General features: G+C 41.8%; 1 protein-coding gene across 1 annotated transcript in view; it reads right to left on the bottom strand.

The window, feature by feature from the left end:
• The window catches only part of ATRNL1 (attractin like 1), a 1,517,170-nt gene that overhangs the window by 714,170 nt on the left and 779,911 nt on the right, over window positions 1-23,089 (bottom strand). Inside the window, exon 22 of the mRNA XM_033941321.1 lies at window positions 11,602-11,696. Within this exon, the coding sequence (XP_033797212.1) occupies window positions 11,602-11,696 (95 nt within the window). The remainder of the gene's footprint in view (window positions 1-11,601; window positions 11,697-23,089) is intronic.

Genomic DNA, 23,089 nt, shown 5'->3' with positions numbered 1-23,089 from the left:
ATATCATGAACATATCAGATGTGTAGTAAAATCAACATTCTTCAGATTATGGCAAATTTGTTCGATTTCTAAATGGTTAGAACCAAAATCACTTAACATACTGATCCATTCTTTGGTTATATCCAAAATCGATTATTGTAATGCTCTATTTCAGGGTATTGTTCAAAAGGAAATTAGACGCCTTCAACTAATACAGAACACATCTATAAAAATGAAAGCAAAGAAATTTGATCACGTCTCACCTCTTCTTAAAGAATCTCATTGGCTTCTGGTGACATACCGAATAAATTATAAAATATATTTGCTAACTCTTAAAGCGCTGGTGTATAAAACCTCAGCCTTTATCGATAGGGTGTTGATCCCTTATTTTCCAACCAGAACACTTCGATCCAGTGATCAACACCTATTGACTGTTCCTTCACTAAAATCTATTAATACACGCAGACGGTACATTTTTTCAGTTACAGCTCCCCAATTGTGGAATTCATTACCTATTTATAAGGGAAGAGAGACATATAGACAGATTCAAGGGCAAATGAAAATGCTTTCTTTTTAAAGAAGCTTTTGACTGTTAGTTCCCTTAGTCAAGGTCGCAAACCATTAGTAAAGTTCGCAAACTGTTTTTAGCCATTTTGGATTTTTCCAAAAACCCACCTTGTGTTGCTTCCCTTTATTGTCTTATTTACTATCAATTAATGTATTTCTATCCCTGCCTCCCTAGTGGTTCAGTCAGTCTTGTAAGTCATGTCTATAACATTGATAGTCCCCTTTATATGTTGTAACATAATTTTAGTATTGTACATCGCCTTGAATATATGATTAGGCGATTAATCAAATTTTTAAATAAACTTGAACAGTTCTATTCTACCGGCCAAGGCTTCCTAGCACTCATCTTGTAGACTGTCCAAACCTAAAAAGGTCCCCTAAAATAATAAAAGAAAATTTTTCCATCTTTCCCTTCCAATATGGAGCATAAAATGGAGCACCTTAGCAAGTATGCTGTAAATTAGGGATTCTCAACCCAGGGCTTGAAACACACCTAGTCAGTCACGTTTTCAGAATAATAAGCATGAGATAGATTTACATGAAAAATGAATGTGTGTGAGATAAATTTACATGCATTGCATCCACTGCATGCAAATCTATCTCATGCATTTTTATTGTGGGTCTCCAGAATACTCGACTGGCTGCAGTAATGGTCAAAGCAATATCAGAGAGCCATCTGTTTTCCTGAATTAAAATATGAATGATCCATGGTAAGCTACCTGATGCACACAGCGCTGCACATTGTACATGCAATAGATGGTCCCTGCTCAGAACAGCTTACAATCTAATTAACAATTTATTATTTCTATAGCACTACCAGATGCACAAAGCAGTGCACATTGTACACACATATGTCCTCGATCCAGAGAGCTGGATCGAGGACATATGCTAGATGTAATTTACTTGGATTTCAACAAAGCCTTTGATACAGTTCCTCATAGGAGGCTGTTGAACAAACTTGAAGGGCTGAAGTTAGGACCCAAAGTGGTGAACTGGGTCAGAAACTGGCTGTCGGACAGACGCCAGAGGGTGGTAGTTAATGGAAGTCGCTCGAAGGAAGGAAAGGTGACTAGTGGAGTCCCTCAGGGTTCGGTGCTGGGGCCAATCCTGTTCAATATGTATGTGAGTGACATTGCTGAAGGGTTAGAAGGAAAAGTGTGCCTTTTTGCAGATGATACCAAGATTTGTAACAGAGTAGACACTGAAAAGGGAGTGGAAAATATGAAAAAGGATCTGCAAAAGTTAGAGGAATGGTCTAATGCCTGGCAACTAAAATTCAATGCAAAGAAATGCAGAGTAATGCATTTGGGGATTAATATTAGGAAGGAACCGTATATGCTGGGAGGAGAGAAGCTGATAGGCACGGACGGGGAGAGGTACCTTGGGGTTATAGTGTCCGAAGATCTAAAGGCGAAAAAACAGTGTGACAAGGCAGTGGCTGCTGCCAGAAGGATGCTGGGCTGTATAAAGAGAGGCGTAGTCAGTAGAAGGAAGAAGGTGTTGATGCCCCTGTACAGGTCATTGGTGAGGCCCCACTTGGAGTATTGTGTTCAGTTTTGGAGACCGTATCTGGCGAAAGACGTAAGAAAACTTGAGGCGGTCCAGAGGAGGGCGACGAAAATGATAGGAGGCTTGCGCCAGAAGACGTATGAGGAGAGACTGGAAGCCCTGAATATGTATACCCTAGAGGAAAGGAGAGACAGGGGAGATATGATTCAGATGTTCAAATACTTGAAGGGTATTAACGTAGAACAAAATCTTTTCCAGAGAAAGGAAAATGGTAAAACCAGAGGACATAATTTGAGGTTGAGGGGTGGTAGATTCAGGGGCAATGTTAGGAAATTCTACTTTACAGAGAGGGTAGTGGATGCCTGGAATGCGCTCCCGAGAGAGGTGGTGGAGAGGAAAACTGTGACTGAGTTCAAAGAAGCGTGGGATGAACACAGAAGATTTAGAATCAGAAAATAATATTAAATATTGAACTAGGCCAGTTACTGGGCAGACTTGCACGGTCTGTGTCTGTGTATGGCCGTTTGGTGGAGGATGGGCAGAGGAGGGCTTCAATGGCTGGGAGGGTGTAGATGGGCTGGAGTAAGTCTTAACAGAGATTTTGGCAGTTGGAACCCAAGCACAGTACCGGGTAAAGCTTTGGATTCTTGCCCAGAAATAGATAAGAAGAAAAATTAAAATAAAATAAAATAAAATAAAAAATTTAAATTGAATCAGGTTGGGCAGACTGGATGAACCATTCAGGTCTTTATCTGCCGTCATGTACTATGTTACTATGTATGTTACAAGAGACAGTTCCTGTTCAGAAATTCAGAATTAAACAACCTGATCCTTAATATGGGGGGGAGATGATTTTTTGATAACATGAAATAGTCTATCCCCGACTCTCAGGTTCCACTAAAGGGCCAACCACTTTTAGTACATCCCTTTGGTAACACCTTGCTGGATCCCCCTCCTCCCCCGCCATCATCTCAGGAGAATTCAGTGATAATGTTTCCAAGGAGTGGGGCTACTATGTTAAATTCACACTGAGGGGTCCTTTTATCAAGGCGCGGTAGGGGGGTTTAACGCGCGTTAAACCACCTGCCGCGCTAGTCGCTAACGCCTCCATTGACCAGGCGTTAGTTTTTTTGCTTGCCGCAGGGGTCAGCGCGTGATGAAATGTCCGACGCGCTAACCCCGCTAGCGCGGCTTGATAAAAGGACCCCTGAATGGTACTAGAGGAGAAAATCACTGAGGGGGGAGGGGTGCTATGACACAGCATAGGAGTTAGTCTTGTTCAGGCAGCTAAGGAATCCTATTAGGGGTCTCTGTAGTGATTATGGTTCATGCACAGCAACCATGTCTCACTGTAAGACGATTCTGGAGTTACAGTTTATTCACATTTGAGTTTATCTGAATGGTTTTGTGCTAGTCCAGTAAGGTCCTCCAGCATCATCCCTATGGTTGTTTTCAACATGTCCAGCTATCTGATTGAAGGTCGCCCTCTTCATCTGGTTCCTTCGATCTTCCGAAAAACAATGTCCTCCAATGATAAGAACATAAGAATTGCCACTACTGGGTCAGACCAGTTGTCCATCATGCCCAGCAGTCCGCTCACGTGGTGGCCCTCTGGTCAAAGACCAGCGCCCTAACTGAGACTAGCCCTACCAGTGCGCATTCTTGTTCAGCCTGCATTCAGCCGGCGTTGATGTTGTTTGTGCTTTCTCTTCTGACAGTGTGACCAAAAAAGACAGTCGGAATTTCATCATTTGTGCTTCGAGTGATATAGCCGGGTTGATCTCTTCAGGAATCGATTTCTTAGTTCTTCTGGTGGTCCACGACATGCATAAAACCCTCTCTCTAGCACCAAAACTCAAATGAGTCAATCTTCTTTCCGTAGTGTCCAGCTTTCGCATCCATAATTGACTACTGAGAAAATGAGTGCATGGACAAGCCTGATCTTCATTTAGAGTGTTATTTCCTTGCCTTTGAATACTTTGTCAAGAGCCTTCAATGAAGAGGGATCCAGTGCTATTTGAACATAAGAATACCATTAATGCCAGATGACTTGCTTTTCAATAACATTTTAATTGCTTCTATGACTTCTTCTTTTAAAATATCTGGTTCTTCTTCAGCGTCAGTTTCCTGTTCAATTTCCCCAGTGTTATCCTCATTGCCATAGAATTTCTGTATATTCTTTCTATCTCTTTTTAATGCTTTCTGGATCATTTCATATCATTCCATTGGCGGCTTTAAGCATCCCCAATCAAGGCTGGAATTTCTGCTACAATCTCTTAACCTCCTAATACGCTAATCTGGTTTTTCCATTTACATTACATTACATTAGTGATTTCTATTCCGCCTGTGCCTTGCGGTTCTAGGTGGATTACAAATTATAAGAGATCTGGACATTACCGAGAGAATTGCGTAACAAAGATTATCTAGAGAAATTACATAACAGATTATCTAGAGAAATTACATAACAGATTATCTAGAGAAATTACATAACAGCGATTCATGTACTTTACATGGTGTGGTAGAGGATTCAATTATAAGAATTACATTTAAGAGAATCAAGTGATAACAGGATATGGTGGAGAATATCAGTATATACGGATTACAGACGAGAAGTTACCTAACAATGACGTAAGAAGTTTGTTGGATAGTGAGGTAAATGCTTATTTAGGAATCTGAGTATTTTTGGAAGGAAAGGTTCTAGGAGTTGACTAATGTGATATTCAAGAGAGGGAGAGCTTCTGCGAAAGGGGAGGAGACTAGTTAGTAAGGACGTGTTTTTTGAATAGAAATGTTTTGATTTCTTTTCGAAACACTTTGATGTCTGTTGTGTTGATCATTAGTTTGGTGATGGTGGGGTCAATTTTCGCTGCCTGTGTCGCTAGAAGGCTGTCGTATAGTTTCTTACGTCGGGTACCATTATGAGGGGGGAAGGTGAATAGGTTTTGAGTTCTCCTTGATCTGGATGAGTGGTAGCGGTATAGACGGTTGTTTAGGTAACAGGGGGCAGTTCCATGGGTTACTTTAAATAGAAGACAATAGAACTTGAATTGAGTTCTTGCTTTTATCGGAAGCCAGTGAGAGCTTCCGATTTACATGTTCTGATTCAATTTTCTGACAAATATTCTTTAGATATCATTCTTTGTCTTGCCGAACTTGATGTTGAAACACTCAGTTCATTTGTGATACTTTTTCTCTCTCACTGGAAAGTTTTGCTTGTCTTTTTTGTTCTGCTACTTTTCTGGTTTCTTCTGAGATCCACAAGCGATTTCTTGGTTTTCTTTCTCTTGATCACTAATTAGGGTTTTGATGTCATTCCATATCTCTTCGGGAAATTTATCTCCTGTATCAAGACAGGCAAATCTGTTGTCTAGTTTTATCCAATAGTCTGATGGAATATTTTCAATGTCATATTTTGGGAGATCTCTAATGATCTTTTGTGAAGCTTTACTTTGATCTTGCATGTCAAAAGCTTGTGGTTGCTTCCACAATCAGCTCCACAATCAATCAAAACTACAGATTTCCATCTCTGTCCTATGCAGATGTAGTCATTTTGATTTTGATACACGCTATTTAGAGAGGTCCCACGTGTACTGGTGATTTTGTGGTGTTGGAAATGTGTATTCATGATTGATAGTTGGTTCATTTTGCAAAACTGTACTTTTATCACCAGCTTCATTTCTTTTTCTTATGCCATGCTTTCCAACCACTGCATCTTCAGATGTACTTCCTACTTTGGCACTGAAACCCCCATAATGATCAGTAGATCTTGTTTCGACATTTGTTCTATTTCATTTTGAACTTGTTCATAGAACAACTTTATATCCTCATCTTCCATGTCTATCATTGGAGCATATACTTGGATCAAGGTGACACTGATTGGCTTTCCCTGTAGATGGATTTACATGACTTGATCACTGATAACATTGTACTTTAGTTGTTGTTGTTAGGTGTCATCGACTTGTGTTTGAGTACATGCGACTTGATGTACTTTAGTACTGTCTTTGAAAGCTTATTGTTGAGATGAATGCCACACCATTTTTCCTGTGTGTGTGAAGACCAGAGTAGCAGATCAAATGCTTGTTTGATTGAAAATGGCCATGTCCACTTGAGTTCACTGATCCCTATCAAATCAATTTTGGTTTATTTCCATTTGATCTTTAACAATTTTCCTTGGTTCATGCTTCGTACGTTCCATGGTCTTATGTTAAGAATATCTTTACAGCTTATCTCCCTTTTATGTCCAGCATCAGGACATTCTAGCGGCTTTAATCGGTGCATCAGGATGTCCTGGCAGTTTTGATCTGTTAGCTTCACAATTGCGACTCAGACAATTTTCCATTGAAACTCCTCCTAAAACACGCTTACATGCGGATTGTGTGCGTATCTTCTTGGCATTGGTGCCCTTGGGGTAATTCTGCCCTCACAGACAATGGGCTTGTAGTACTTCATTGCTGTCGTGGTAAATAAATTTTGAAGACGGGCGTTCTTTGTTGATCTGCTACTGTTGCCACCTTCGATCTTGCAAATTGATTGTTATGTTTTGTTGGGGGGGCCATCATGCACAATCAATGCATCCACTTCAGCAACCTATCATTACTGCTGTTAGTGAGTAGGACCTGGCCCTGAAGCATTAGGTAAAAAGCTTCCAGCAGATTGCACAGTAAACAGTAACAAAAATTATTTCTGATGTATTCATGTCTGCTGGGGCCAGTAAATTCAGATCTAAACTATCTCTTCATTCAAAGCCCTGACGGATAAAAATTTATACTGTGTAATTTAACAAGACTAGAAACGGATGCTGCAAAATACTTTAACCCTTTCAACAACCATAAACTTCTAGTGTTGTCTATAACAAAAATTTTTTTTTACCAGACATTAATTCAATTAGGAATGGTAACGATCCTCAGAGGGTTAAACTACCCCAATGGTTCTCGTGAATCAAATCACTGAACCCAATCTTCATTGGATCAAATTTTCATTAATTCTTATTTGAATCTATTATTTCATTGGTTCATATATACTTTTAATAGTCATAAATATATTTTTTTAGCATTTCATTTTAGTAAAGTACTTAGCTCAAATGACTTTAAGGGAGCACCTCCACTAACATGCCCAAGTTTCAGTTTGCTTTCATCAGGGTTGAGGCTCCCAATTTTAAATTATCAAGCATACATAGAAACATAGAATATGACGGCAGAAAAGGGCTGTAGCCCATCAAGTATGCCCACGCTAATGACCCACCCCCAGACTTCACCCGGCTAGAGATCCCACATATATATCCCATTTCTTTTTGAAATCGAGCACGCTGCTGGCGTTAATCACCTGCAATGGAAGTTCATTCCAAAGATCGACTACCCTTTCGGTGAAGAAATACTTCCTGGCGTCGCCATGAAATTGCCCACCTTTGATTTTCAGCGGATGACCTCTTGTGGTTGAAGGTCCTTTAAGAAAGAATATATCGTCTTCCACCTCGATGCGGCCCGTGATATATTTAAAAGTCTCAATCATGTCCCCCCTCTCTCTACGTTCCTCGAGCGAGTATAGTTGCAGTTTATTCAGTCTTTCCTCATATGGGAGGTTCTTGAGTCCCGAGACCATCCTGGTGGTAATTCGCTGAACCGACTCGATTCTCCGCACATCTTTTTGATAATGTGGTCTCCAGAATTGAACACAATATTCAAGATGAGGTCTCACCATGGATCTGTACAAGGGCATTATAACTTCGGGTCTCCGGCTGACGAAACCTCTACGGATGCATCCCACCATTTGTCTAGCCTTGGATGCAGCTTTCTCCACCTGCTTGGCAGTTTTCATGTCTTCACTAATGATTACTCCCAAATCACGTTCTGCCCTAGTCCTAGCTAAGGTCTCACCATTCAGAGTGTAAGTTCTGCATGGGTTTTTGCTGCCAAGGTGCATGACCTTACATTTTTTGGCATTAAAGCCCAGCTGCCAAGTCGAGGACCAATGTTCCAATAAGAGCAGGTCCTGCTCCATACTGTCGGGTAAGGTGTTGTTATCTACTATGTTGCATAGTTTGGCGTCGTCGGCGAATAGTGTTATTTTACCTTGAAGCCCTTGAGTCAGGTCTCTTATGTATATGTTGAAAAGGATCGGTCCCAAGACCGATCCCTGTGGCATTCCACTGGTCACCTCCGATGTATTGGAGGGGGTACCGTTAACCACCACCCTCTGGATTCTACCGCTTAACCAGTCATTGACCCATGTCGTCAATATCACTCCCAATCCCATCGAAGTCATCTTGCTCAACAATCTGCGGTGCGGGACGCTATCAAAAGCTTTGCTGAAGTCCAAGTACACGACGTCTAGAGACTTCCCCATATCCAGTTTCCTTGTAACCCAGTCAAAGAAGCTGATCAGATTGGATTGACAGGACCTTCCCTTTGTGAATCCATGCTGCTGGGGATCCTGTAGATTCTCCTCGGTCAGGATCGTATCTAATTCTTGTTTAATAAGTCTTTCCATGAGTTTGCTCACTATTGAGGTGAGACTGACCGGTCTGTAATTTGCAGCTTCCGTTCTGCAACCTTTTTTGTGCAATGGAATGACGTTAGCTGTTTTCCAGTCCATGGGGACTTTTCCGGTACTTAGGGAAAGATTGAACAGCACGGATAGCGGCTCCGCCAGGACATCACACAACTCCCTAAGAATCCTGGGGTGTAGATTGTCCGGTCCCATGGCTTTGTTCATCTTGAGTTTTGATAGTTCGCCATGGACGCTGCTGGGTGTAAACTTGAAGTTTTGAAACGGGTCTTCCGAGGTTTGCCTTGCTTGCAGTTGTGGACCGGTCCCCGGCGCTTCACAAGTAAAGACTGAGCAAAAGTATTCATTTAGTAGTTTGGCTTTATCAGAATCCGTTTCTGCATAGGTCCCGTCTGTTTTCCTGAGACGTACTATTCCATCTGTGTTTCGTTTCCTGTCGCTAATGTATCTGAAGAAGGATTTATCCCCTCTGTAGATTTACCGCTCCTCTCTGTAGATAATCATGCTTGATGCTTGAGGTGATGAGAGGATCTCCAGGGCAAAATACCTTACAGCACTATTCCCTCTCAAAAGAATTGCCTTACTGGGACAGACCGAAGGTCCATAAAGCCTAGAATCCTGTTTCCAACAGTGGCCAATCCAGGTCCCAAGTACCTAGCTAGATCCTAACTAGTAAATTAGATTTTATGCTGCTCATCCTAGGATTAAGCAGTGGATTTCCCCAAGCCATCTCAATAATGGCCTATGGACTTCTCTTGTAGGAAATTATCCAAACCATTTTTTTTAAACACTGCTAAGCTAACTAATTTCACTACATTCTCTGGTAACCAATTCCAGATTTTAACTACACATTGTGTGAAGAAATATTTTATCTGGTTTGTTTTAAATCTACTACTTAGTAGCTTCATCACATGCTCCCTAGTCCTAGTATCTTTGGAAAGAGTGAACTAGCAGTTCACATCTGCCCTTTCAACTCCACTCATTATTTTATGGAGCTCCATCATATCACTCTTGAGTCTCTTTCACCAAGCTGAAGAGCCCTAGCGGCTTTAGCCTTTCCTCATAGGGAAGTCGTCCCATCCCTTTTATCATTCTCTGCACCCTTCTCTGTACATTTTCTAATTCCGCTATATCTCAGCTGAGCAGGAGTCCTCCACCTACAGCCTTGCCAGTGGGGGGCGCTCTTTCACCATCATACTTTCAGTAGTGAGGGACAGGCAAATTCTGCAGGACTCCAGAGAACCTGCCTTTCCCTAGTGATTGCAAATACAATATTGAAGGATCACGTCCTACCAACAGCACTACACTTGGAGGACATCTGCTCAGCTTAGAGGGAACAGTGTTTTACAGAATAATGCAAGCATAGATGGTGATACAGATAAATACAAAATAGCAATTATGATGGTCTAATGCTAATTGAGTGGTTATCTGGTTCACAGTCTAAATTTTGCCACTAACTGGACATGGTTTATAGTTCATTTGGTATTTACTATAATGGTTTTCATGGATACAACAAAGCTGTTTACAACAAAATAAAACATCAAAAGAGAAAAAGGATGTGGAAAGAACCACCACTTAAGGTTGATATTAAAAGTGATTCAACCAGACAGAACTGGCCATTAATCAGTTTATTTGCTTGGTTGGAGCTATCTGCTAATTTTCAGGAGCACTTAAATCAGTTATAGTCACTAAAACTTAGAATTAGTGGCAAGTGCCGAAAAGAAAACTAGCTATTTGGGGGGTCTTCTAGGGCTGAAAACGAGTTGATATTCAGAACATAACCAGACAGGTTTACTGCATAAATGGGATCACATATAAGTCAATCTCATCTTTATGCAGTAACCCATAGCCACTTAAGTTTTAAACATGGACTTAACCGGCTATGAGTTAGCCAGCTCCACAAAAACTGGATGTTCAATGCCGAAGCACAGATGTAGCCCAGTCAGTAAAACACTGAGCTTATACACGAATACATGATGTCCGGTGCAGTACTTGGAAAGACACCCCCCCCCCCTAGGAAAGAGACTTGGGAGTACTGGTCAACAAGTCAATGAAGCCGTTTGCGCAATGCGCAGCAAAAAGGGGAAACAGAATGCTAGGAATGATTAAGAAGGGGTCACAAGCAGTACCCAAGGCTACTTTGCAGATGACAACCAACTCGTTTTTTGGTTACAGATTGCAAGGTTGAGATTCAGTAGGGTAAAATCTAATATCACTTATCCAGTTAATTTTAAGTGGATTTTTAGATGATTTATCTGTTTAATTCAGGCAACTGAATATGCAATCCAAAAATTTAAAGAGACGAGCTATCCATTTACTTCAGGTCAGCTGTTTCAACTATCCCGTTGAAATGAAGAAACTTAACCAAATATCAGTGCTAACCAGTTAACTTTTAGCCCAATCCCCAAAAGCCCTCCTCTCTCCCTAAATGGATAACCTCTGGCATGCTCCCCACCCTTCAATTTATGTGGTTATCTCCCAAGTGAATCACCAAAATCATTCTGAAAATTTACTCTCCACAATTTTAACACATCTTGCCACTACAATGCAAAAAGAGCTTAGGAATTCAAATGATGATAACAATGGTAACGCTGGATGATTTAATGCACTGAAACCACTTTCCTTAACTTTGTAGGCCAACTCCAAATACTGGTTTCATCAGAGGACCACTTTAATTTGGCATCAGGATTTCCTATATTTCTTTAAATTTCTCTCATGAATTAACAGTGATCACCCTATATTGATTCATTAATATTATCTGTTTCTTGCATATAAACTTGGATCCCAACCTTCGAATATATTAATTATTACATTCTTTCTTTATGTGATATATTTCTGTACATTCACAGACTCCTATGATGACTTCCATGGTTTACTTCCACGAATGAAATGCTTCATGTAAAGCAATAGGTTTCCTGTAGACAGATGCAGACTGCATAACCTAGAAAGTTGTTACACCTTTTTCTTGAGCTTTCATACTCTCTCCTCTTGCAAATCCAACAGCAATCTAACTTATGCTCTTTCAATCTATGCTCTTCTTACCTGTTCGGGGTTGGCAATAAAGTTGATTGCTGTGTGGTGGCGATCATCCTCTTGGATTAAGCTGAAGGTAAACTGGTAGTCAATCAAGAGGCTATCTGTAGACAACACAGAAAAGAAAATATATATATATATATTTTAAATCAGTTATAACAACAGCAAATGATTCCATCTGGGCTCTTGGTACATGGATAACCTCTGTGTATCAAACCTGAAACCTTTAGGTTTTTCGCACAACCTGGGTTTTTCACAATCTAGCACAGGTTGGGGCTGATATCCAAAAAGTTATGAGTAGAAAAGTTAATTGGGCAAAGATATGTGCATAAATTTTCCCTGATATTTAGTGGGACTCATTTGCATAAGTATCTGTATTGTTTTTCAGTTTCAAACAGTGATGTATACAGCTCAGCATTTCCCCTGAAGAAGCCACAAGGTAAACACATAACAGACTTCAGCGGATCCAGAACACTGCGGCTAGGTTGATCTTCCCAAAAAGCAAATTCGATCATGTTTTCCCGACTTTACTGGCTTCTGGTGATTTCTAGGATTCACTTTAAATGTACCTACCTAATTTTCAAGAGCCTACATGGCTTTCTTCCTCCCCTAATCCCACTATCCTGGAATTCTTCGAGACCTGACACTACCAGATCCGCCCACATACTTAAACTATCTTTCCCCTCATTAAAAGGCATCATGTATGCAGGTAAATTAGGGAAATCCCTTTTCTTCAAATTCATTGAGCTTTGGAATAACCTCCCTGCCCCGCTGGGGAACCTAGGCTCATTCCAATTATTCCGACAGCATCTGAAAACCTGGCTTTTTTCCAAAATGTAAAGCTATCTATTGAAAATGTAAAGCTAGCTATCCTCTTCATAACCTCTAATTTCTTATTATGTTCTTCCCGCATTTATTGAATTACCTGTAAACCGTGCCGAGCTTTATCTTTATGGAGATGATGCGGTATACAAACTTAAGGTTTAGTTTACTTTAGCTAAGGAATTCAGTCTTATCTTTATCAGCTTCTACATATTTTCCCCTTCACCTTTTAGAGCTCCTTTTACGAAGCCACATTGGTGGCTTTATCGCACATACATTTTTAATGCGCGCTAACCCCTGCACTAGCCGAAAAACTACCGCCTGCATGGTCAGCAAATTAGCGCGTGCTATTACGCGCGTTAAACCGCTAACAAGGCTTCGTAAAAGGAGCCCTTAGTCTCACAATGTCATTTTTGCACTTCTTCCCCCGTTTTATCGTGTCGGCTATTTTTTATTCCATTTGTATCTTTGCTTTCCTGACTACTCAACCAGCTTCTCTTAATTTTTCCAGATATTTTTGCCTGTCTTCCTCTCTGTGATCTTTTGTAGTTTATGAAAGCTAACCTCTTATTCCTTACCTTCTCAGTTACTACTTTTGAGAAACGAAGTGGCCTTCTGTTCCTCTTACTTTTACTTACTTGCCTCACAATAAGATTTGTTGTCCTTCCAAAAGCTCATTTCGGTTTCGCTCACTGCTTTCCTACTTCTTCCAGATGTTCCCATCCAGAGAACAATTCCTTGATGTAATCCCCCATTTGAACAAAATTAGGTTGGTTTGTTTTTAAGTCTACAACCTTTACTTTTGAATCAATCTTCTCTAAATCTATCTTAATATTAAACCATGCCATATTAAAAGATTTCCCCTCATGAACCAGTTCTATTAAACTTACTACAATCACTCTGTGGTCAAATTTATCCAGGCAATGAGGGGCAGATTCAGGAGTAAGCTATAATATTGATTTAAGCTATAATATTGATTTAAACTAACAGATCTGATTTTGAGGGAATTGGGGGGGGGGGGTGGAGGGCTTCAATGATAGGCCTTTCTTGGGCAGAATGTGAAACTGACCTTTCTACCCCTCTAGAATTCACCAAGTTTATTTTTCATTTGATATACTGTCTATCAATAATTTATCTAGATGGTTTACAATCATTAAAAAATAAAAACATATAATAAAATAAAATCCACATACTGATAATTAAGATTTTCTAAAGAGGGGGGTTACAAGACCTGTAAAACTGACACGACAGAAGGGGGACAATAGGTAGTGAAAAATACATCAAGATTTAAAAAAAAATTAACTAGGATTCAGGGAAGGATGGTACATGAAGGCAGGGATTGCTTTAGAACAGTGTATCTCAAACTAGTGTGCCTCCTGAGATTCCAAGTGTGCCACGACGCACTGAGGAGGAAGAGAAGCGACTGCCAGCTGACTTCCCTACAGGGTACAGTGCCAGTGCTGCTCGATTTGCCGAAGGCCTGCATGTTTCCCCCTTCTCTCTAGCGTCCTCCGGCTTCCCCCCTGGCTTCCCGGTCTCACCTTTAAAGCTAATTACAGCAGCCTGCAGAGGATCGTTGGTAGGTAAAATGATTTTATTTTCAATATAGTGATTGAAATGTGTCAGTTTTGAGAATTTATATTATTAATATTATTATTATTATTATTATTTTATTTCTTATATACCGCCAAAGCCGTAGTAGTTCGAGGCGGTTCACAACAAAGAAGGGCTGGACAATCAGCGAATAGTTTCAATCAGTGAATATAGATACAACAAAGAATCAAAATGATGGAAAAAATTGCATTACAATTAGTAAAGGGGGTGGGATCTGGGGCAGAGCTTGGGTGGGCCTAGGGAGATCTGTGGTTGGGGTACTCGGTTGATATTTGTTAGACTTAGAGGGTACTTAGCTTGAAGTAGTTGAGAAACACTGCTGTAGGCAATCAGCTGGCGCCAGTGCCTCTCCTTCTCTCTGGCCCTCTTCCCTGCTGGCACCCCCTACTGGCGTCTCAGGGCCCATCTGGAGGACCTCTGCATGTGATGATGTCACGCATATGTGTGATGTCATCACGGCGACGTCTGCGCACTTCTGGATGCCTCAAGCTATGGCCACTACCTCGAGAAAGTGCCCCTGCTCGAGAAAGTTTGATAGATACTGCTTTAAAAGAAGCATTTGGTCAAGATAGCCAAGAAGTCTTTAAAGGGGAAGACTGTGGCTCAAATATTGAGGACGTCCTTAAAAAGGAAGGTTTTGATTTTGGACTGAAATTGTTCTAGAGAGGGCTCCTGTTTGATGTAAAGGGGAAGAGAATTCCATAGTGAAGGTGCTGTCATGGAGAAGAAAGCCTTTCAGGTGGAATCATAGAATATTTCACGAGTGGACGGGACCACTATGAGGTTCTGATTATTGGAGCGTAGTGCTCTGGTTGTGGTATAGGGAATCAGTCATTTGTGATTCAATGGATTGGGTTACTGGACTTCAGAAAATATCAGAGGAGCTGTGTTTCTGTTTTATACTAGATAAAATATTTACTGCTTCCTCTGCTTTTTCTCCCTGGTTAGAAGGGAGGGAAAAATTGGGGTCTAATCAGAATTGGTTTTATCAGTCTCTAATGCCAACACAACTAATTAAACACAGCAAATAAAGATACACTGGCATTAGAAACTGCCCGCTGTTGCTCATAATAGCTACACAGAGACACTACAATAATTAAAATCAAACCATTTACAATATTGATTGAATTGAAGAATAAATTATATAACAATTTTCAACACTAAGGTATGCTTATTTCTGCTATTTTTCCCCTGTTTAACTTAGCCATTTCCACTGTGCTCTGCTTGCTAGGTTCAAATAATGTATGAATTAAGAGGTCAATGCAGCAGAATCAGGGACGAAGCTCACTGCAGTGCTTTCAGGATCCGTTTCAGAGCTCACTGCAGGACACTGGAAATCAGAGGCATGGCTCCTTGGGTTGTTCATTACTACAGCTATCAAGAGACAGATCTCACTGTCCCTGCAGGAAATCAGTAGCAGAGCTCATGGCAGTGCATTGCATAAAAAGGGAAGTTTCCTGCAGAGCATTAGGTAATGGATTTGAATTTTCTGCAACACAGCATCTACTGTATGCACCTACGTTTAAGTGTTCCTACTTTCGCCATAATGGTTTATGTTGAAGAACTATGGCCAATACTGGGCAGACTTGCATGGTCTGTGTCCCGTATATAGCCATTTGGTTGAAGATGGGCTAGGGAGGGCTGGGATAGTTTAGCTGGGCTGGAGTGAGCTTTAATGGAGACTTCAGTAGATGGAACCTAAGCACAGTACCGGGCAGAGCTTTAAGTTCTGGCCCAGAAGTAGCTATGAAGAAGAAAAATTTAAATTAAATTAGTAATTTAAAGAGAGGGTAAGATTGGGCAGACTGGATGGACCATTCAGGTCTTTATCTGCTGTCATCTACTATGCTACTATAGCATGTTTTGGATATTCAGCTTTCTACAGTAAATCAGATATGGTGAGCAGAGCATGATATAGGGCATCAAGTATAAGGGACAACAGGGGAAAACAAAAGCTAGAAGCAGAAAATGTTATTATCTATAACAGTTAATTCCCTCCATCTGTCACATCATTAAATCAATAGTTTGCTACTGTGACTGCTTCCCCTTCCTTCAAACATTCTGTGATCATATCACTGGTCAAAAAACCTTCAGTGGATCCTATCAGCTAATCATTATCCCATCTTCCTCTTCCCTTTCATATTCAAATTATTCAAATGCACTTTCATTTCAAATTATCCTAGATCCACTCCAATTCAGTTTTCACCCCCTATATTCCACTTAAACTACTCTTGCCAAAGTCTCCGTTGTTAGAGATGTTTAAATACCTATGTGGCATAAATGCACACGTCGAGACTTTCATTTGAAAGGAAGCTCTGGAATGAGAGGACATAGGTTGAAGTTAAGAGGTGATAGGCTCAGGAGTAACCTAAGGAAATACTTTTTTAAAGAAAGGATGGTAGGTGCGTGGAACAGTCTCCCGGAAGAGGTGGTGGAGACAAAGACTGTCTGAATTCAAGAAAGCGTGGAACAGGCACATGGGATCTCTTAGAGATAATGGTTATTGCAGATGGACAGACTGGATGGGCCATTTGGCCTTTATCTGCCATCATGTTTCTATACTTATGGCGAAAGTCAAAGGACTCTATCCTCAAATCATTGACCAAGCCACTGCTTTTGAAACTTTTGATTGCCATTTATTCCTTGAAACATTGGATTCCCTCCCTCTGGTCAGACCATTATAAATACACCTTCAACATCAACTGGGCTCAATGCAATTATAAACACAAACCCCACAAATCCTCCATAAAAACCCATCCAAAAATCGAACCAACCACTTTCTGGGACAAAGCAGATCCCGCAATCGACTCTATAGACCCCAAAGAATTCATACCACAATGGCAAACATTAAGCGAAACAATCCTAAATGAGCTAGCTCCAATAAAATCAAAACACGAAATCTGCAGACAATCAGACAAATGGTTCGACGCTGAACTGCTTCAACTCAAAAGGCACTGCAGACAAATGGAAAGAAACTGGAAAAAAAAGAACCAAGAACAATCCAAAATAGCATGGAGAAGTCTAATCAAACAATACAAGACCAAATTCAAAGAAAAAAGAAAAGATTACTACTCCAAGCTGGTAGGCATGAAGTCCATAGACTCAAAAAAAATTTTCAATCTAGTAAAAAACCTCACCAACACCAAACCTTACCTAGCAGCACAAGGAAAGCACCCTCCAACAGCCACTCAACTCGCAGACCACTTCAAAAACAAGATTACAACAATCAGGACTATCTTCAATAACACACACCCCTTCCTCGACGAGATAACAACAAATCCCCCAATAGGAGAAGCCATTGCTGCAGACAGGACCTGGCCCTAATTCCCTGCGGTAAACTGGACAGACATGAATTGACTCTACAAAAAATACAGTCATGCCTCATGCGACCTGAACTATTGTCCCGCGTATCTAATAACCAATGCCACCCCCAAATTTAGGGCCAGCCTCATGCAATGGATCCAAATTACACTCACTGAAGGTCAATTCCCAAAGCACCTAGGAGAAATCATAATCACTCCAATTGTGAAGGACCACAAAGGCCTTATAGATAACCCCGCTAACTCTCCAGCAGGGTCAGAACTGTTGAGGAATGCATAGAACTGCAGAGCGACCTGAACAAACTGAGTGAGTGGGCAAAAAAATGGCAGATGAGCTTCAATGTGGAGAAATGTAAGGTCTTGCACATAGGGAAGGGGAACTCCATGTACAGCTATACGATGGGAGGGAGGGTACTCGGGGAAGGTGTGTATTGGTGGATAACACAATGAAGCCGGCGGCGCAATGTGCAGCGGCCTCAAAAAAAGTGAGCAGAATGTTGGGCATTATCAATAAAGGTATCACTACCAGAACGAAGGAAGTTATCCTGCCACTGTATCGAGCAATGGTGCACCCACATCTGGAATACTGCGTCCAATACTGGTCGCCATACCTCAAGAAGGACATGGTAATACTCGAGAGGGTCCAGAGGAGAGCAACGAGGATGATAAAGGGTATGGAGAACCTTTCATATGCCGAACGGTTAGACAGGCTGGGGCTCTTTACCCTGGAAAAGCGGAGACTGAGAGGGGACATGATAGAGACTTATAAAATCACGAAAGGCATAGAGAAGGTGGAGAGGGACAGATTCTTTAGACTAGCAGGGACAACTAAAACAAGAGGTCATTCAGAAAAACTGAGAGGAGACAGATTCATAACAAATGCAAGGAAGTTCTTCTTCACTCAACGGGTGGTAGACACCTGGAACGCGCTTCCCGGAGAGGTGATAAGACAGAGTACAATTCTGGGGTTCAAAAAGGGACTGGATGACTTCCTGGAAGCGAAGGGGATAACAGGGTACAGATAGAGGTTTACCTTACAGGACATTGAGCGAATAGGGTATGGACATTTTAGGCTTGGTAGGGAAAACTTTCAGGTCATGGACCTGGAGGGCCGCCGCGGGAGCAGACTGCCGGGCACAATGGACCCCTGGTCTGACCCGGCAGAGGCAATGCTTATGTTCTTATAGACCCATCGCCTCAATACCAATATATGTCAAACTTATAGAAGGACTAGTTGCACAATTCCTCACAAATTACCTGGAAGACCACAATCTTCTCCACCCCTCTCAATCGGGATTCAGATACAACCACAGCAGGGAGACTTTACTAGTAACCCTACTAGACACAGCCCGACAGCACCTCAGCAAAGGCAGAAGGATGCTGATAATTCAACTCGATCTATCAGCAGCATTCGATCTAGTCGACCACACCATCCTACTACAGACACTAGAAGCCATCGGGATCTCCGGCAGGGTATACAATTGGTTCGAAGGATTCCTTAAATACAGATCTTATAGAGTAAAGTCAAACAATCTTAAATCAGAACCATGGTCCAACCCCTGTGGAGTTCCTCAAGGATCACCACTCTCACCTACTCTCTTCAACCTCTTCTTATCCTCCCTTGGGTCTACCCTAGACAATCTGAATGTAACTTCATTTAGCTACGCTGACGACATCACCATACTCCTACCCTTTGATGCTCCTGACCCAACTTCTACAGAAAAATTGGAAAAAACCCTTCAAGCAGTGGAAAAATGGATGGCAGATCACAAATTGAAGCTGAACACTGACAAAACAAAATTTATACTGTTTGAAAAGGATAAGAATCCCTCCATCACAGAACTAGAAATAAACGCCTCCAAATACCCTATACAACCTACCTTAAAACTCCTAGGAGTAACACTAGACAGAAGCTGCACAATGCAGGCCCAAATCAACAAGACCACCCAGAAAGCATTTCTAACCATGAGCAATTTAAGAAAAATCAGAAAATTCTTCGACAAAGAGCAATATAGGCTAGTAGTCCAATCCCTAGTACTAGGTCTATTGGACTACTGCAACATACTCTATCTGCCTTGCCCTGCAACAATGATAAAACAACTACAGACAATTCAAAACACTGCACTCAGATTAATCTACTCACTGAAAAAATTTGACCACGTCACCACGGCCTACCTGGACTCACACTGGTTACCAATACAAGCACGAATTCAATTCAAACTATACTGTCTATTATTCAAAGCAATAAATGGCATAGCCCCCAATTACCTAAACAACCGCCTGTACCAAAACGCCAACACTAGGCAAAGAAGAACTAAGACCCCTTTTACCTACCCCCCACTCAAAGGCACCCAGCGCAAGAAGATATTTGACAGTCTGCTGGCGACGCATGCAGCAAAACTGGACCACACTATCTCCAACCTGCTGATAACAACAAACGACTACAAATATTTTCACAAAGAAATCAAAACCCACCTATTCAAAAAATTTATACAGATGGCTTAACCCCAAACAGACCCCCCTTAACGCAACTCCCCCCTCCTCTCCCCTTCACCAGTTCCCTTCTCTTTAGCCTCAAGCATGTCAACTGCTTCCCTAACGGTATATATACTAGATCTGCACTATTTCCTATTTGTACAGCATCTTGTAGCTCTTGAAATATACAGCTCCATTATTCTTGTAACTTCTCCTGGAAATGACCAGAATTCTCTCTGTAATTATCCTGGAAATGTCCAGTTCTCTCTTTTGTAATCTGCCCAGAACTGCAAGGTTGAGGCGGAATAGAAATGAGTAATGTAATGTAATGTAATGTACTCAACTGGATTTGGGGACTCTTATCTTGGTTTTCTTCTTACCTCTCCCATTGTATTTTCAGTTTACCCCTGGAGGTTCTTCCTCTACTTCTACACTTCTTTCCTCAGCCCCAAATCTCTACCTAGATACCCTACCCAACCTTCTCCTACAGGCATACCTAGCCAGTCAAGATTCAGGATTGATACAATGAATATGAGCAACATAAATTAGAAGGCAATGAGACTCCAAGGTATATTCTGTACATTTAAACTATGCAAACATTTATAGCACTATGCTTGATCCAATTGCTGTGATTGTGGTACCCCTGAGATTTTACATTAGTTTACAATTAAATCAGCTCAGACTACCATCAATTTATTCCAAGCTTCTGACACCTGGTGCAGGCGTTTGGCCGAAACACGAATCGTGTTGAGTCATTTTGTATTACCTAATAAATTGATCTGATCATTCCATTGCTGTTCATCTCCTTTGCTGTGGTTTTGCTACCAGTGTGATTGTTTCAATATTAGGCTATAAAAGGGGTGAATATGCCAGCGATACTCCTGACCATCTTAAGTTAATAGTCCGGCATGGTTTCTGCCTTGCTCAGACTTACCCTTTCCATCCATAATCTATTCCCAGGGAAGGCCCTAACAGCAGAGTTTGCACTGAGACCAAAAGGTGTCATTAAAAAAGTGACATAGTGAAGCAAAGCTATATTCACATTACCCTTCTCTTAAAGCCGCTTCACTGGCTTCCCATCCGTTTCCAAATACAATTCAAACTCATTCACTCGGCTGCCCCCCACTCATTTATTTTCCCTTATGTTCTCCCCCCCCTGCGAGCTCCAATCAGCTGGTTAGTCCTTCCTATCTGTGCCATTCTCCTCCTCTGCCAATTCCAGACTCCGTCCCTTCTATCCTGCTGTGTCGTATGCTTGAAACAAACTGCCCAAATTCCTACGGCGGGCTGCATCTCTAGCAGTATTCAAGTCCAAGTTAAAAGCCCACCTCTTTGAGACTGCTTTCAACTCCTACCTCCTCTCACCTTGGGTTCTACATCCCCAACCCTATATATCATGTCTAACTGTCCAAGTTAGACTGTAAGCTCTTCTGAGTAGGGACCATCTATTAAATGTCAAATGTATAGCGCTGCGAGATAAATAGCAGTAGTGTGATGGATACAAGGTTGTAGTACCAGAAACAAATTTGATTATATCCAACACCTAGTGGCAAAAAACAACTGGAACTGACACAGCTGTGTTTCAGTAAAGGATTGGCTACATCAGGGTTCACAAACACAACTTATAGAAACAAAACAATTAATTAAACTAAACTACAAATGTGTGATGGTTCTTTGTGCTATATCCCGAAATGCATTGCTAATACTGGGATCAAAAATTGTTGGATTTTAGAATTTGTTGCTCACATGAAAAAAAAAATTTGCACTCCCCCAGCCTCTCCTTAGAGAGAACATTGGTTGGGTTCTCAATCGGATCCTCCGAGCCACTGTGTGGGGCAGAGCAGTTGTGGGTCTCTCTAGGAGGACTAGGGCCCTGTGGCCTCAGCAACACTGCCTCATACAGTGGCCTCTTCTGTCCTCCCTCATAGGTATCTCCTGGGACAACACAGATCTCTTTTCTTCTCAGTGGTTTTGACTGAGGACCTGACTCTTCTAAGACCTGAACATCTTGCACAGCCGTATGAGGTTAGTTTGGCATAGGCACTGGAGTTCAGGCCAGAGGAGGTGGGGAGGAAGTAGAAAGAGGACTTTTAGATGCCACCATTTGGCCAAGTTTCAAGTTTATTAAGGTTTGTTGTACACGCAATGTCAAATACTTCAATGCGTATAACACTCTGGCCATTCCCCTCCTCTTGCCCTCACTCACCAACCACTGGAGAAGCACAGACAAGTACTCTCCCTGCATGCGTCCTGGCCGCCCCAATTGCCTTCTGTGGCTGTATTCGGCGGCACGGAGCAGCACTGGCGGCAGCGGCTGCCGGGAGGAGGGCTTCGAGCCACTGAAGACTCTCCCCAAAGCGCGGCAGAGGGTCAGCACTGCTTCCGTGAGGATCACGTCTGGCGGTACCAAATTTCGCAGGCCACACAGTAGAACGTTTCCTCTGACGTACTCGATCGCGTCAGAGGTAACGTGCTACCGAGGTGCAGAGCAGCCTGTGAGATTCGCAAAAGCCGGCCGCGATGCTCACAAAGCTTCATGCTGGTTCGGGGGAGCAGGTAAGGGGTGCTGCTGAACGGGGGAGCAGGGAAAAGGTGCTGTTGACCAGGAGAGCAGGGAAGAGGGACCGGGGGAGCAGGGAAGAGGTGCTGCTGACCAGGGGAGCAGAGAAGAGGGACTGGGGGAGCAGGGAAAAGATGCTGCCCCGGGGGAGCAGGGAAGAGGTGCTGCTGACTGGGGGAGCAGGGAAGAGGGACCGGGGGAGCAGGGAACAGGTGCTACTGGACTGGGGGAGCAGGGAAGAGGTGCTGCTGGACCAGGGGGGCGGTAAATATGGGTTTGGAGCTGGGGCTGAAAATTTGGGGACATGTGAAGGAAGGAGGCTTTACTAGCACCCGTTAATGTAACAGGCTTAAACACTAGTTATTTATATTTGGTATCTCGTTGGAGGTCTGTAGTATTTAAAGGGTACAGTAGTTAGATGTTATCTGCATATGTAAAAGAGGAGAATCCAATAGACTGACTGATGGTTAAGAGAGGTGATAAAAAGATGTTAAATAAAAGTGGGGACAGAATTGAGCCTTGAGGTATCCCATAAGAATTAGTATAGTTATTTGATAATGAATTGTTAAAGGTAACTTTAGCTGACCAATCTTGAAAGTATGATTTAAACCAATTTAATACTTGGTCAGAAATGCCAGCAAAAGACAATCTCTTGATGAGTAAATGATGGTCTATAGTGTCAAATGCAGCAGATAAGTCAAGTGAG

The sequence above is a fragment of the Geotrypetes seraphini genome, chromosome 4 (assembly GCF_902459505.1).
Source record: "Geotrypetes seraphini chromosome 4, aGeoSer1.1, whole genome shotgun sequence".
Classification (NCBI taxonomy): domain Eukaryota; kingdom Metazoa; phylum Chordata; class Amphibia; order Gymnophiona; family Dermophiidae; genus Geotrypetes; species Geotrypetes seraphini.
The sequence above is the reverse complement of the archived record's forward strand: the minus strand, read 5'-3'. Positions and strand labels throughout refer to the sequence as shown.